The sequence below is a fragment of the Elephas maximus genome, chromosome 8 (genome assembly GCF_024166365.1).
Source record: "Elephas maximus indicus isolate mEleMax1 chromosome 8, mEleMax1 primary haplotype, whole genome shotgun sequence".
NCBI lineage: Eukaryota > Metazoa > Chordata > Mammalia > Proboscidea > Elephantidae > Elephas > Elephas maximus.
Genome location: NC_064826.1, coordinates 93,235,664 through 93,251,266, shown reverse-complemented (window position 1 = coordinate 93,251,266; position 15,603 = coordinate 93,235,664). Strand labels below are relative to the sequence as shown.

At 41.3% G+C, this 15,603-nt stretch overlaps 1 protein-coding gene across 2 annotated transcripts in view; it reads left to right on the top strand.

Annotated features, from left to right (window-relative positions):
* The window catches only part of PDE1C (phosphodiesterase 1C), a 626,169-nt gene that overhangs the window by 592,007 nt on the left and 18,559 nt on the right, over positions 1-15,603 (top strand). For both annotated transcript variants that reach the window (XM_049894061.1, XM_049894060.1), the window contains one exon: positions 8,605-8,673. In XM_049894061.1, coding sequence (XP_049750018.1) covers positions 8,605-8,673 — 69 coding nt within the window. The remainder of the gene's footprint in view (positions 1-8,604; positions 8,674-15,603) is intronic.

Genomic DNA, 15,603 nt, shown 5'->3' with positions numbered 1-15,603 from the left:
CCTTGAAAATCCTATGGGGCAGTTCTACTCTGTCCTATAAGGTTGCTATGAGTTGTAGTTGACTCGATGGTAATGGTTTTGTTTTGTTTTTTCTAGTTTAGGGCTGCCATAGCAGATTATCACAAAGCAGATGGCTTAAAACAACAGAAATTCATTCTCTCACATTTCTGGAGGCTAGAGGTCTGAAATCAAGGTGTAGGCAAGTTTGGTTCCTTCTGGTGGGCTTTGAGGGAGAGTCTATCCCATGCCTCTCTTCCAGCTTCCAGCTCTGTCCACAGTTCTTGGTGTTCCTTGGCTGGCAGATGCATCACTCCAGTCCCTGCCTCTGTTGTCACATGGTGTCTTTTCGTGTTTCTGTCTGTGCGTCTCTTCTCGTCTAAGGACACCAGTTTATAAGGATGACCATCATATAGGAGTAGGGCCCACCCTACTGAACTAATTACAAATATGCAAAGATGCTATTTCCAAATAAAGTCACATTCACAGGTACTGGGGGGTAGGACTTGAAAATATATTTTGGGAGGACACAAATGAACCCATAACACCAGGAAATAGTCATTACCCCTGTTTGTGGGGATCCAAGTGTTACATACTGTGTGGCACTTAGGCTGTCTCCTTCAAACCTGCCTCTAAAAGGGAGCCTCCTAGTGGCAATGATGATACCACAGCCTCATGTGGGCTGCCTGGTGTGTTGTTCCCACCCAGTGACTCCACTGGAGAGTTACATTGACACATGGGGTTTGATGTTCCCCTGCAGCAGCTGTATTTTCCATGGACTGAAACATATTTTAAATATTCCTTTTTTTCCTGAAAACAAATCCAAATTTACTCATTTTGGAAAATGTAGAGAAGTATAGTAAAGAAAATTAAAATCACTTATAATGTCCCATTTGGAGATTAATCACTATTAATACTGTATTGTATTTTCTTATGCTTTTTTACATAGTTGAGTCCATACTCTATATTTAATTTTTTGTTTGATTTGTTCACATAGCATTGGATGATAAACATTTTCCCATTTAAAAAAAAAACTTCACTAACATGATTTCAATAGCAACATAATACTTTATTTTGTGGCTTTCTCACAGTTCACTTAATCACGCTCTGCTGTTAAAAAATGAAGTTATTTGCTTTTATTTTTTGCAGTTGCAAATAGCATAACAACGGAACTCTTTGTACAGAAGGCTTTGTCATATTTCTGAATATCTCCATTGGACAAAATTTTAGATGTACAATTATTGGGTCAAAGGTTGTGCACATATTTCAGACTTCTCATATGTATGTCCAATTCCAAAGCATATTCAAATATTAAAAGCACCATAGCCAAATAGTATATAGTGTTGCATATCGACATAGCTCTTGTGTTTTTGGCCATTGTTCTTTGTAATGCATGATCAAGTCACACAAAAGCAAGCATAATACTAATGGGTGCTTGTATTGTAGAGGAAAAAATATATATAATTAAAATATTATTAAACACCCTGACTGTGTAGCCCTAATTTATATACTACTGGAAAACAACTCTGAGGTAGCTGCGGATGAATCTGAAGCCCTCCAAACTTCTTCAGTGATTCCAAGCAGAACTTGGACTTCCCTTGATGCTTTTTCGAGAATATAAAAGGGGAAAGACGAAGATGTGTGCTGAGGCACCAGGCTGGCTTGTTGCCCTTGGCCAGAGCCCAAATGGAACAGAAAATGTTGGCAGATATGCCTACCAATAATGATCAGAGGGGCTGTGGGTATCATAAAAACGAAACCAAACCCAGTGCCGTCGAGTTGATTCTGACTCATGGCGACCCTATAGGACAGAGTAGAACTGCCTTATAGAGTTTCCAAGGAGCGCCTGGTGGATTCAAACTGCTGGACCTTTGGTTAGCAGCTGTAGCACTTAACCACTACGCCACCAGGGTTTCTGTGGGTATCATAATGGCAGGCATTTGCACTATGCTAAAAGAAGTTGGAAATGGCCAATAGGTTGACAGAAACTTCCTGCCTCGGTCTTCATTTCTGCACTGTGGGATCTGGTTGTGTCATAACAACGTTGGTATTGTTGGGCCATTACCAATGATGAAGCATGGTTGAAAGAGCTCTCTAAATTACCCTTTCCTCAGCGGATTATGGGCTTAACTGTGCTAACTCCATTTTGCAGAAGGGAAATCATTTGCCTGAGGTCAAACTGCAAATCACAGGAGTTTAGTGCGAACTTCACGTCTTGAGTCTTAGGTGTATGTACTCACCCTAAGGCTGGCAGTTTGGGTTGTCACTTTTATCACTGTCCTCTTCTCCAGACTCTTGATGAATTGGACTCATTGCTCTTTTGCTGAACCAACCAAGGACATTAATTTGAAATACCTGAAAGCTATCCCTTTGTCAAAAGATACCTCAAGTCATACTAGGTGCAGTGATAACATTTCTGCCCAAGCTGACGGATTGGGTTGTTTACTCTTTGAACACCCACATGCCGTGGGTCAAGGACAATGTAATTCTTGCCCTTATCTCCCAAAGATAACACATTAGTTACTTCATACACATGGGTATACATACATAAAAGTTTTGAATATAAACTGGATAATAACAAACATTGTATTACACTTCACAGTTTGCTAGGCAGTCACACGTGCACTCTTATTTGATCATCACAATGGTCTCCTGAAATTGTTTCTTAATTTTATGGATGAGGAAGACGAAACTTAGAAATGCCAGCACTGATGTAGTTGTTTATTCATTTGTTTTTATTTTACCTACCTCATTTATAAAATACTTGAAAATTCAAAAATTACATAAATTTAATATTTTTTAAATTAAGAAAAAGAATAAAACCAGATACAGAAAGTAGAGTTAGTGTAGATAGAGCAAAATTGAGGAAACACTAGTATATAAAAAAAAATAATAATAATTTTTTTTTTTTTTTTGACTTGGCTAAATAGGCCCATCTAGCTTCCAGCCCTCGTGGGCAGCAGTTAAGTGCTCAGTGGCTAAATGAAAGGTCAGCCCTTTGAACCCACCAGCCACTCCACAGAAGAAAGATGTGGCAGTCTGCTTCTGTAAAGATCACAGCCTTGAAAACCCTATGGGGCAGTTCTACTCCAGCCTATAGGGTCATTATGAGTTGGAATTCGACTTGACAGCAATGGCCTGAAGTCACAAATTGGATTTGAGCTTCCTGGAGACCTAAATAAAAATGGAAAGAAATCGTTTACGAAGTTCACATCATCCACGAGGAGAAAACACACCACCTGTGCAGAGGAAAGAATGATTTCCCATTGACAGATGGAAGAAATTTCTTCTGAGGACCCACCTAGTGGGGTTTCTTACTCATGGCTGCAGTTGAGACCCATCTGGGAACTTTAAAAAGTACACGTTCCTGGGCTCCACTCCAGACTAATGAATCAGCATCTCTGAGAAAGGGGCCCAGGTGTTAGCTTTTTTTTTTTAACTACCCAGGTGATTCTGTGTGTAGCCAAGGTCAAAAACCACTGACAGAGTGAACAAAGAGTCACAAGTGGGTTACTATCCCCGAGTAGTTATCGTTGTTAGGTGCTGTCAAGTCAATTTTCAACTCATAGCAACCCGATGTGACAGAGTAGAAGTGCTAGGCTATAATCTTTATGGAAGCAGATCTCCAGGTCTTTCTCCCATGGAGTTGCTGGGTGGATTTGAACTACCAACCTTTCAGTTAGCAGCCAAACACTTAACCATTGAGCCAGCCCAAGTGGATTCCTATATAAGTCCAAGAGTTCCATGTTTTATGGGGCGGTTTGTCCCAGGGCTCTGCAGGCCATCTGCAGACAAAATGCAGTACAGATTGTCATGTGTCCAAGATCATGCAGCCTGAAAGCTGGATCTGGACCCGGATGTTCATCCAACACTGTTTCTGATGTTTTCCCTGGAATAGGAGTGAGGGAGGGATGAAGCGTCTTAGTAAAGGAAGCTTAGATAGAGTATTCTCAGGAATGGAACTTTGAGTAAAGTGAGAGGTAATTTGGTGGCTAGAGAGTGGAAAATGATTTCAGGAACATGTCCTCAGTTAACTGAAGCCTGTGGGAGCCTGACTCAGAACCTAACCACCCCAGTGGTCCCTGGGTGCCGACAGAGGGCTAGAGAAATTACAAACGGGCTTATTTTATGTCCTGCCAGCTACCCGTTTATGACTCATGAGCAAGAGAGGTGGGGATAGTGTTCTCCCTTTTCTGATATGTTGGATATTTCATCAAACATACAGGAAAAAAAAAAAAAAAAACAGCATTTCTAGAAGGGCTGTTTTTTCACTGACCAAGGACACCAGAGGTTTCTATCTCATTCAGTGTCTGCAAAGAAGATAGCAAGAGAATGAAAAAGTACCCCAAGAAAAAGCTATGAAGCTGCCAGCTTTTCGAAGATTATAGTAGGTGATTTAAGAAAGTTGCACCAAGCATTCATATGAAATAACCTGGCAATTGTGAATGTTTCTACAGGTAATGAGAGTAAAGCTTGTACTTGTTGAGGTCTTTGTAGTTTGTTAAGCGCTCACATATGCAGCATGAAAATTGATATCTCAACTTCACAAGAGCAACCATGGAAAACAGAGTGCCATGTATTCTATCAGTTAGATCAGAAGAAATTTCCACCACGCATTGTTTCCCCCAAGCCCGCTTGCAGACCAGATTACCTGGGCACATGGGAATCACCCAGATCCCCAGGCCTCCTCTCTGGAAATGTTAGTTCTCCAGGGCTTGGTTGGGCCTGGGAACCTGGTTTGGTTTTTCCCTTTTGCCAAAATATTTGTTCCAGATTTTTCTTATACTTAGGCAAATTTGGGAAGACTGTAAGTGAAGGAAATCTAGCTAGTCGGTTGGTTTAGAAGCAGCAAGAATTGTGGAATAAAGCTTCTCTAGGTTTGGACTCTGGAGCCCTGGCAGCACAGTGATTAAGAGCTCGGCTACTAACCAAAGGGCTGGCAGTTTGAATCCACCAGCTGCACCTTGGAAATCCTATGGGGGCAGTTCTCCTCTGTACTGTGGGGTCGCTATGAGTTGGAATCAACTCAACAGCAATTTTTTTTGGCTTAAATTTGTCCCCTACCCTCACCCTCAGCCAGCACTCTGTATTTTGGGCAAATTGCTTAAACTCCCTTTGTCTCTAACGTCCTCACCTGTAAAATGGGAATAGTTTTATCCCAAGAGGGTTAATATCATGAAAGACAACCCATGCACATTTGATTGTGCTAATACAGTACCTAGGATGTAGTAACTTTTTGATATGTCACAGACTATCACTAATAACCAAGTGGCCAAATTGTATATCATGGCCCAGAATCATGGCTCCATCCCTCCTAAAGCAGTGGTTCTCATCTGAGAACGATTTTGTACCCCCAAAGGACATTTGACAATGTCTGGAGACATATTTGATTGTTATGAGTTGGGGGAGGTGCTAAAGACATCCAGCTGGGAGAGGCCAGGGATGGTGCTAAACATCTACATACAATGCACAGGACAGCACCCACAACAGGGAATTACGCAGCCCAATTATCAATAGTGCAGCTTTTGAGAAACCCTGTCCTGAAAGGAAAGTGAGCCACGTGAAAGTCTTGCAAGAAAAAAAAAAAAAAAAATAGGGATAAATGCATTGAGCCACTGGCAAGCCCACGGTGGCGGTGGATCCAGTGGGGCACAGAGGTGGTTCCGGCAGAGCAAGAATGGCTCTGAACCTAAAGGTCAGAGATGTGGATTTTCACCCTGCAGTGCCCATCCAGGGCCACCGTGATGCACACTCAGGGTCCGCCTTCTTTGGGTAGGAGACAATGGCAGTGGCACCCCCTGAAGTGGAGTGATAAGGCAGCCCTAACCTTGACCCAGTTTGGACGAGCCTTTGGATGAATGTCATTTTGGATAAATCTTATTGCCCCACCTTATTAGACTGATGATCACTAGACTCACCTAAGGAGCTTGTTAAAAAACAGACTGGCCATATTTTCTGGAGATTCTGCTTCAGTAGATTTGGGAAAGGGCCCTGGAATCCATATTTATGAAAATCACTTCAGGGGATTCTGAAGCACAGGCAAAGCCAGTTTTGGATCCTCTAGGTCCCCTGCCAACTCTGACATTCAGGGCATCTGTGAGACCTGGATAATGGAGAACGGAAGCCCTGCAAACTCAGTTTGGGTTAATGTTGTGTTTTCTATTTTTACACTACTAATGGCTACTACTATGACTACTAATACCAGTACTATTAATACTACTACTAATAATAATAATTAACAATAACACAGAATATCAGTGGTGGTACCCTGCTTTTTAAGACTAAAATGAAACCATCTCAAACACCATCCCAAGTGTATGTCTCGTCTCACTGAGGATTCTGGGGTAGAAAAATCTTATAGCTTCCTGCTCACCTCCAGTCCCAAGTTCCTGTTTCCTCTGATGTCCCTCAGTCTATGGGTCATCCTGTTATCTTTACCCATGACTGTGTTGACTAGGGCAGTTTCCTCAATTAATACAACTTCCATGTATGCCAGGCCTCTGCGTGTAAAACAGTTTTAACTAAAGGCTTAGAGAGGTTGAGGGGATTTATAACGGAAATGACATTGAATCAGGTATGTCTTCTGCTTAAGAATCCCCTCTCCATTTCTGCCAGCTCAGGCTCTGGGCATCTACCATATGACTGCAGTCTGGCTTCCAGGCCTCTTTCTCCCCACTATTCCCCTCTGGACAGTTAAAAAACAAACAAAAATAGAATGTGTGTATTTTTTTTTCTTAAGTAGGACCAGTCAGCCTTCCTGCTTTCTCCTTCCTCACCTCACCCTGAGGTCTGCCTTTTCATTCCCCCATGACCCATCAAATAGTTTATACGAACAAAGATAATCCCCTTTCTAATAGGAACTCCACTGCCAGCTGCTGGGACCCTCACAGACCCCACCTACCTGGTATGTGTGAGTCTCCCACCGCACACTGAGCACTCTGGCATGCCTTGGTTTCTTTCATCCTCGCCAGAACACTTTGATATAATTGTTGTTTTTTTATTTGTAGATGAAGACTTGAGCACCTCAGAGAGATTAATTCTTTAAATTATAGGGACCAAAAAAAAAAAAAAAAAAAAAAACCCCAGTTGCCCTTGAGAGTTGATTCTGACTCCTGGTGACCCCAGGTGTGTCAGAGTATAACTGTGCTCTACAGGATTTTCAGTGGCTGATTTTTTTGGAAGTAGATTGCCAGGCCTTTCCTCCAAGACACCTCTGAGTAGACTTGAACCACCAACCTTTCAGTTAGCAGCCAAGCACTTAACCACTTGTGCCACCCAGGGTCTCCTGTAGGGACAAAGCAGGGATAGAACCCTTGACTCCTTGATTCTAAATCCAGAACTTTTCCTCCCATCACAGTAGTTCTCTACCCTGGATGCATATTCGAATCAGCTGGAGAGCTTTAGAAATGTTGATGCCAGGGCTCTACCCTAGTACAATGAAATCAGAACCTCTTGGGCTGGTGCCTAGGCAACTGCATATTTAAAAGCTTTTCTGAAAGTGGCATCTGGAGTCTTAAACGCTAGCAAGCGGCCATCTAAGATGCATCAGTTGGTCTCAACCCACCTGGAACAAGGAAGAATGAAGAACACCAAAGACACAAGGTAATTATGAGCCTAAGAGACAGAAAGGGCCACATAAACCGAGACTACATCAGCCTGAGACCAGAAGAACTAGATGGTGCCCAGCCACAACTGATGACAGGGAACACAACAGAGAACCCCTGAGGGACGAAGAGAGCAGTGGGATGCAGACCCCAAATTCTTGTAAGAAGACCAGACTTAATGGTCAGACAGGAACTAGAAGGACCCTGAAGGCTGTGGCCCCCAGACCTTCTGTTAGCCCAAGACAGGAGCCATTCCCAAAGCCAACTCTTCAGACAGGGATTGGACTAGAATATGGAAGGGAAAATGATACTGGTGAAGAATGAGCTTCTTGGATCAAGTAGAGACATGAGACTATGTTGGCATCTTCTGTCTGGAGGGGAGATGAGAGGGCAGAGAGGGCCAGAAGCTACCCGAATGGACACGAAGACAGAAAGTGGAGGAAAGAACTGTGCTATCTCATTAGAGGGAGAGCAATTAGGAGTGTATAGCAAGGTGTATGTAAATTTTTGCATGAGAGACTGACCTGATTTGTAAACTTTCACTTAAAACACAATAAAAATTAATTAAAAAAAAATATTTGAAGGACATATAAACGTCTTGAGTAAATGAGATAAATTCTGATTTATCCATTCTCTTTAGATAAATCTGTAATTTTAACATAATCCCAATTAAAATACCATAAAGACAAAAAAATAAGTAAAAGCTTCTCTGATGACCTGAAGGTGTGGCCCTGCTCAGTTGTGTGTTGGTTCCCGACATTCCCACCTACCTGTGTGGGGGAACTGAGAACATCACTCTCATATCGGTAAAGGCTGCGCGCACCCCTGGCTTCTCTGGATGACAGGGATATGCTTGTTTCTGCAGCCTCGCCCCTCCTTCTAAACGTTTGCCTTCATACCCAAACTATTTGGATCATCTGATAACGTTTCAGGTGAGCACCTACCTGTCAGACAAACGTGTCCACACTCTTTCCTTTCCTAATCCTCTTTTTCCTCTTTGCAGGGACAAAGCGGCGTTCTCACAGCTCTCCAGCCCTGAGTACTAGCTCCACAAGTCGACTTACCTTGCCAGGTGGGTAAACAGCATTGCGCAGTAACCTTAGTGACCATAGATAACAGAAAGGACTAGCTTCTCAGGAATTCAGATTATGGGTTGATAAACAGAACCTGGTTCCTTATTTATCTAGTTTATGCATGTTACCCAGGGCTTTGTCTCTGTCATCCCATTTGGTGAGATTCCTCAGGGAATGGTCATAATATATCCAGAGTTGGTTCATAATCTCTCGGGCTTATCTATAGTCTCTCACAATAGAAAGAACAGAATGTCGCTCTTTCCCAATTAATCACCTTGGTGTTCATCTAGACACGCTACAGAAGTATTTATTTGAGAGGCAGATGAGCAGGGGCATGATCCTTGGTGAGAGACCTGGGTTCAAATGTAGCTTTACCCTGTTCCAATTGTGTGAGTTCAACTTCTTGGAACTTCCATTTTCTCCTCTGTCTGGTTGATGATAAGGATTACCAATTATCAGTAATGCTTGTACATTTAGTATGATACTGACACATAGTAGGTGCTTTTAGCTAGTCTCTACTACTAAGAAATAGGGATGATCTCTCTTGGAACCTGTCTTAGCTATCTAGTGCCACTATAACAGAAATACCCAAGTGGATGGCTTTAACAAAGAGGAATTTATTCTTTCACAATCTAGGAGGCTAGACGTCCAAATTCAGGATGTCAGTTCCAGAGGAAGGCTTTCTTTCTCTGTTGACTCTGGGGTAAGGTTCTTCTTGTCAATATTCCCCTGGTCTAGGAGCTTCCTGGTTCCTCATTCTTGGTGGCATGAGGTCCCTATCTTCTCTGCTAGTTTCTCTCTTTTATATCTCAAAAGAGATTGACTCAAGACACAACCTAATCCTGTAGATTGCGTCCTGCCCTATTAACATAACTGCCCCTAATCCTGCCTCGATAACAACATAGAGGTTAGGATTTACAACTCTTAGGATAAACACATCAGATCATAAAATGGAGGAAAACCACACAATACTGGGACTCATGGCCGAGCCAAGTTGTCACACTTTTTGGGGGGACACAATTCAATCCGTGATAGAACCCATCTATCATTTATTAGAAAATTTTAATCATTCATGATGATCATGTATAATTACTATTTAATATAAGGGGCATCTATGGGTCATGCTATCTCCAAGCATAGGCTACTACAATTTAATTTTTGCAAGTAGAACTTGGATAAAACACATTGGCGTTTAGGGACTAAGAAGTTGTAAAAGGTAAACATGGTCACTGTAGACAATTTAAAAAATAATCAAAATTATGGGAACGAGAAACATCACCAATAACGCTACTACTCTGAGCCAACCAGAGTCACCTCTCCTTCTGGTCTTTATTACTTTTTTTTTTCTTATATTGGGATTATATTTAACTTAGAATTTTTTCCTGACTTTTAGATTTTTACCATTACATTGTGAACTTTTCCCAATGTTATTAAATATTTTAGAAATATTTCAGTGATTGCCTAACATTTCATATGATTACAGCACAATTTATTTATATATTCATGGATAGTTTGGCATTGATGTAGTTCTCTTTTTGTAATTATGAATAATCTTACATGCGTGTACGTAAATCTTTGCCTGAATGTGGAGTTAGGCTAGTTTCCTATAGTAGCCTACATATTTAAGGTTCTTGCCATGCTATTGTCAAAGTGATTTCCAGAAAGGCAGTATTCACTTAACACTGTAGGCAGCGATTTAGGAGGTTGCATATTTCACCATGTCCAAAGTACTTTGGACATGTTGTCAGGAGGGATCAGTCCCTGGAGAAGGACATCATGCTTGGCAGAGTACAGGGTCAGCGGAAAAGAGGAAGACCCTCTACGAGATGGATTGACACAGTGGCTACAACAATGAGCTCAAGCATAACAACGATGTAAGGATGGCGCAGGACCAGGCAGTGTTTCGTCCTGTTGTGCATAGGGTCACTATGAGTCAGAACTGACCTGACGGCGCCTAACAACAACAATATTTCACCATTCCTTGGCTAATGCTGAACATTATTTTTAAATTTTTGCCAATGTGATAAGAAAAAATGATATCCTTGTCTGGTTTGCATTTATATTACCACATTTTTATGCAAATAGTGCTCCCCTTCTACCTTGGTTTGCTAACCACCCCCTCCCCAACAAGGTATTTTCCTAAGTGCTATGATAATTTTTTTTTTTTTTTACAACAACATGGAAAAAAGAATTGGCATAACAGGGGCACTTACTGAAAACACCTATGGAGGTAGGGCACGGTTGGCAAACAAACAGAAGGCACGCATTGTTTGTGTAAAATACAATATTTCTCTTTTTAAAAACCTGTTTCCTAATGTTAATTCATGTTTCGCATTTCTTCTTTTGGAAATTACACTATTTCATCCATTCTGAGAGGCACGTTGCTTTGCATTTTAACCACCCTGAAACTGTATTTTACAATCGATGGTGTGTTATAATTTACCTAGGAGTGTGTTTCTTGGTTATACATAAAATAGTAGCCTGTCTTACAGTTAATGACATCTTAAATTAGATTAAATATACTAGCTATGTTTTTGTGGGGACACGAGTGGTCGAATGGTAGAATTCTTGCCTTCCACGCAGGAGATCAGGGTTCGAGTCCCAGCCGATGCACCTCAGGCACAGCTACCACCTGTCTGTCAGCGGAGGGTCATGTGTTGCTATGATGCTGAATAGATATCAGCAGAGCTTCCAGACTAAGATAGACTAGGAAGAGCAACCTGGTGATCTGCTTCTTAAAATCGGGCAGTGCAAACCCTATGGATTACGACAGTCTGATCCATAACTGATCCATTGTGCACGGGGTCTCAAGGAATTGGGTGTGTCGTGACAGCAGCTAATAAAGACAACAAACTGTGTTTGAAACCTCAATTCCTGAAGCTTCCCCACCCCAGTCCAGCCACACCGAACTCAGTATCCTCTGAGCAACCTTTGCTCTTTCCTGCTTTGTCACTCTGCTTGGAATATTTTTCACCTTTTCTTCCCTAGCTAATTTTCTTTGCAGTCCTCTCCAAATCATGTAGGTAGAATTAATATATGTATATTTTTTATAATTCCCCTTCACTGAATGATTGATGGATTTTAAAGGGTGGGGACTATATTGTCCCTTTTTGTCCCCGGTGCCTGCCAGGGATGCTTATTACCATTTAAGGCTGGGTGTGTAGGGGGAGGCTTGGTGGTGCAGTGACTACATGCTTGGCTGCTAACCTAAAGGTCAGTGGTTTGAACCCACCAGCTGCTGCACAGGAGAAAGATGTCAGTCTGCTTCCATAAAGCTGACAGCCTTGGCAATCCTATGGGACAGTTCTCCTCTGTCCTATAGGGTTGCTATGAGTCAGAATCGACTCGTTGACAATAGTGTAGTAAATATAGTGGGTGTAGGTGAATGAGTGAGCACTCTTCAATTTAATTTGTAATTACATAGAAAACAATCATTCTCAGAAAAACACTCATTTTTAGGGTTGGATTTGTTTCAGCTATGCTAACTTGCTTTGTAGTCCTGAGTAGACCTTGCTCCATAGCCTCTGGAAGCCCCTTCCGTCTTGACCCTGCTTGTGGTTATTGTTAGGACTATAGAGCAGTAGGAGGAAAACAGCATTAAACCAAGCAACCCCAGTGTGTAGTGATCATGTTTTCTTGTCTTTGTAAGGTCTTAGCACTCCTGGGCTAGGTGAGACCACTGAGGCCATCCTGGTTACCTACAGGAACATGTAGAGCTGACCCGGTTCAGACCTACTATTTTCAGGGCCTCTGAATTGGTGTTATAAGCACCTTGCCTTTGGCCTTAGCTTGGCGATCTAGACTGGTCTCAAGCTGGATGTCTTGGGCTCCAAGTTCTGCCTGTAGGGGTGGAGTGGGTAGTTCCGAAGCACTGGACATAATTTTCTATGCTTTGTCTAGCAGACACCTTCCACCTTGCTCATTACCATGGCCAGCTTGGTACCTCTTCCTCCTGCCTCAGGAACATTCCATGTTGCCTCCCTTTGACTCAAATGCCTCTATGACCCTTTTCCCATCCCTGGCTGGCTTTCACTCATTCCTCAGGTCTCCACCAGGAGAGTCTTCCTTTGATATCATAGCATACAAGAGACAGTTCTTAACTGCCACAAATAAATCGTTGCTGTCGGATTGATTCTGACTCATGGAGACCCCATGTGTGTCAGAGTAAAACTGCATTCTGTAGGGTTTTCAAGGCTGTGAACTTTTAGAAGCAGATCGCCAGGCCTTTCTTCCAAGGTGCCTCTGGGTGGACTTGAACCACCAACATTTCAGCTAGTAGCTGAGCACTTAACTCTTTGCACCACCCAGGGACTCCACCACCAATAAATAGGCATTAAAAAAAAAAAATCCTGATCACATACATAACAATCTACGAACCCTGAACAACAAACACAGATTTAGAGACGGAGAACGAACTAATACGGGGAAGCAGCGATTGTTTCCAGAGCCTGGAGCCAGCATACCAGTCAGCGGATTTTCTGGAAAAACTAGTTTCCCAGTGATGGCTCGGAGACAACAATCCATATCAAACCACTTAAAGAAGCAGACCGTGACAGCTTCTCCAACTCCCCAAACAAAAGAATCAAAATCTTTCCCAAATGAAGATACAATTTTGGAATTATCAGATACAGAATATAAAAAACTAATTTACAGAATGCTTAATGATATCACAAATGAAATTAGGATATCTGCAGAAAAAGCCAAGGAACACACTGATAAAACTGTTGAAGAACTCAAAAAGATTATTCAAGAACAAACTGGAAAAATTAATAAGTTGCAAGAATCCATAGAGAGACAACATGTAGAAATCCAAAAGATTAACAATAAAATAACAGAATTAGACAACACACTAGGAAGTCAGAGGAGCAGACTCGAGCAATTAGAATGCAGACTGGGACATCTGGAGGACCAGGGAATCAACACCAACATAGCTGAAAAAAAATCAGATAAAAGAATTAAAAAAAATGAAGAAACCCTAAGAATTATGTGGGACTCTATCAAGAAGGATAACCTGCGGGTGATTGGAGTCCCAGAACAGGGAGGGGGGACAGAAAACACAGAGAAAATAGTTGAAGAACTTCTGACAGAAAACTTCCCTGACATCATGAAAGACGAAAGGATATCTATCCAAGATGCTCATCGAACCCCATTTAAGATTGATCCAAAAAGAAAAACACCAAGACATATTATCATCAAACTCACCAAAACCAAAGATAAACAGAAAATTTTAAAAGCAGCCAGGGAGAAAAGAAAGGTTTCCTTCAAGGGAGAATCAATAAGAATATGTTCTGACTACTCAGCAGAAACCATGCAGGCAAGAAGGGAATGGGACGACATATACAGAACACTGAAGGAGAAGAACTGCCAACCAAGGATCATATATCCAGCAAAACTCTCTCTGAAATATGAAGGCGAAATTAAGATATTTACAGACAAACACAAGTTTAGAGAATTTGCAAAAACCAAACCAAAGCTACAAGAAATACTAAAGGATATTGTTTGGTCAGAGAACCAATAATATCAGATATCAGCACAACACAAGGTCACAAAACAGAACGTCCTGATATCAACTCAAATAGGGAAATCACAAAAACAAACAAATTAAGATTAATTAAAAAAAAATACACATAACAGGGAATCATGGAAGTCAATAGGTAAAAGATCACAATAATCAAAAAGAGGGACTAAATACAGGAGGCATTGAACTGCCATATGGAGAGTGATACAAGGCGATATAGAACAATACAAGTTAGGTTTTTACTTAGAAAAATAGGGGTATATAATGAGGTAACCACAAAAAGGTATAACAACTCTATAACTCAAGACAAAAACCAAGAAAAACGTAACGACTCAACTAACATAAAGTCAAACACTATGAAAGTGAGGATCTCACAATTTACTAAGAAAAACGCCTCAGCACAAAAAAGTATGTGGAAAAATGAAATTGTCAACAACACACATAAAAAGGCATCAAAATGACAGCACTAAAAACTTATTTATCTATAATTACCCTGAATGTAAATGGACTAAATGCACCAATAAAGAGACAGAGAGTCACAGACTGGATAAAGAAACACGATCCATCTATATGCTGCCTACAAGAGACACACCTTAGACTTAGAGACACAAACAAACTAAAACTCAAAGGATGGAAAAAAGTATATCAAGCAAACAATAAGCAAAAAAGAAGAGGAGTAGCAATATTAATTTCTGACAAAATAGACTTTAGACTTAAATCCACCACAAAGGATAAAGAAGGACACTATATAATGATAAAAGGGACAATTGATCAGGAAGACATAACCATATTAAATAAAAAAAAAAAAAAAAAAAAAAAATCCTTTGATTAACAGTCACTGAATGGACCTATTTGGGGGTTTCAAGGTTGGTGTTATTTTCTACTCCCACCATCTACATGGCTAAATACAGTGTAATCAAATCAATAAGCTGCAGGCTAATCCAATTTGGTCATTAAGAGATGAAAACATCTGTTGTGAATTACAGTCAAGATGGCCTAGTAAGTTCATTCTTTGACACACACCTCTCTACTCTAAATACATAGCAAACCAAAACCAAACCCATTGCCATTGAGTCAATTCTAACTCGTAGTGACCCTATACAGGAATGGATAAAATAAATACATTATTAAAAAAAAAAAAAAGCTGGTGCCAGAGACAGATACCTCTGGGGACCAGAAACGAAGTAAAACTACTAGGCACTATGCAGACTGCCTCGGCAGGATGGTAGTCCTGTGACACATGGGCTGTGCCACGGGAGCTGCGAGGGTCACCAAGAGCTTGACTCCCACAAACCACAGAACTAAACGTGCTCCATGGAACACTGGGACCAGAGCCAGGCTCACTGCTTGGGGTTACAGGGCCTGAGGTGGGGAGGCTAAAAGTTGTTGCTGACCTGTTAGCTGGAGCTAC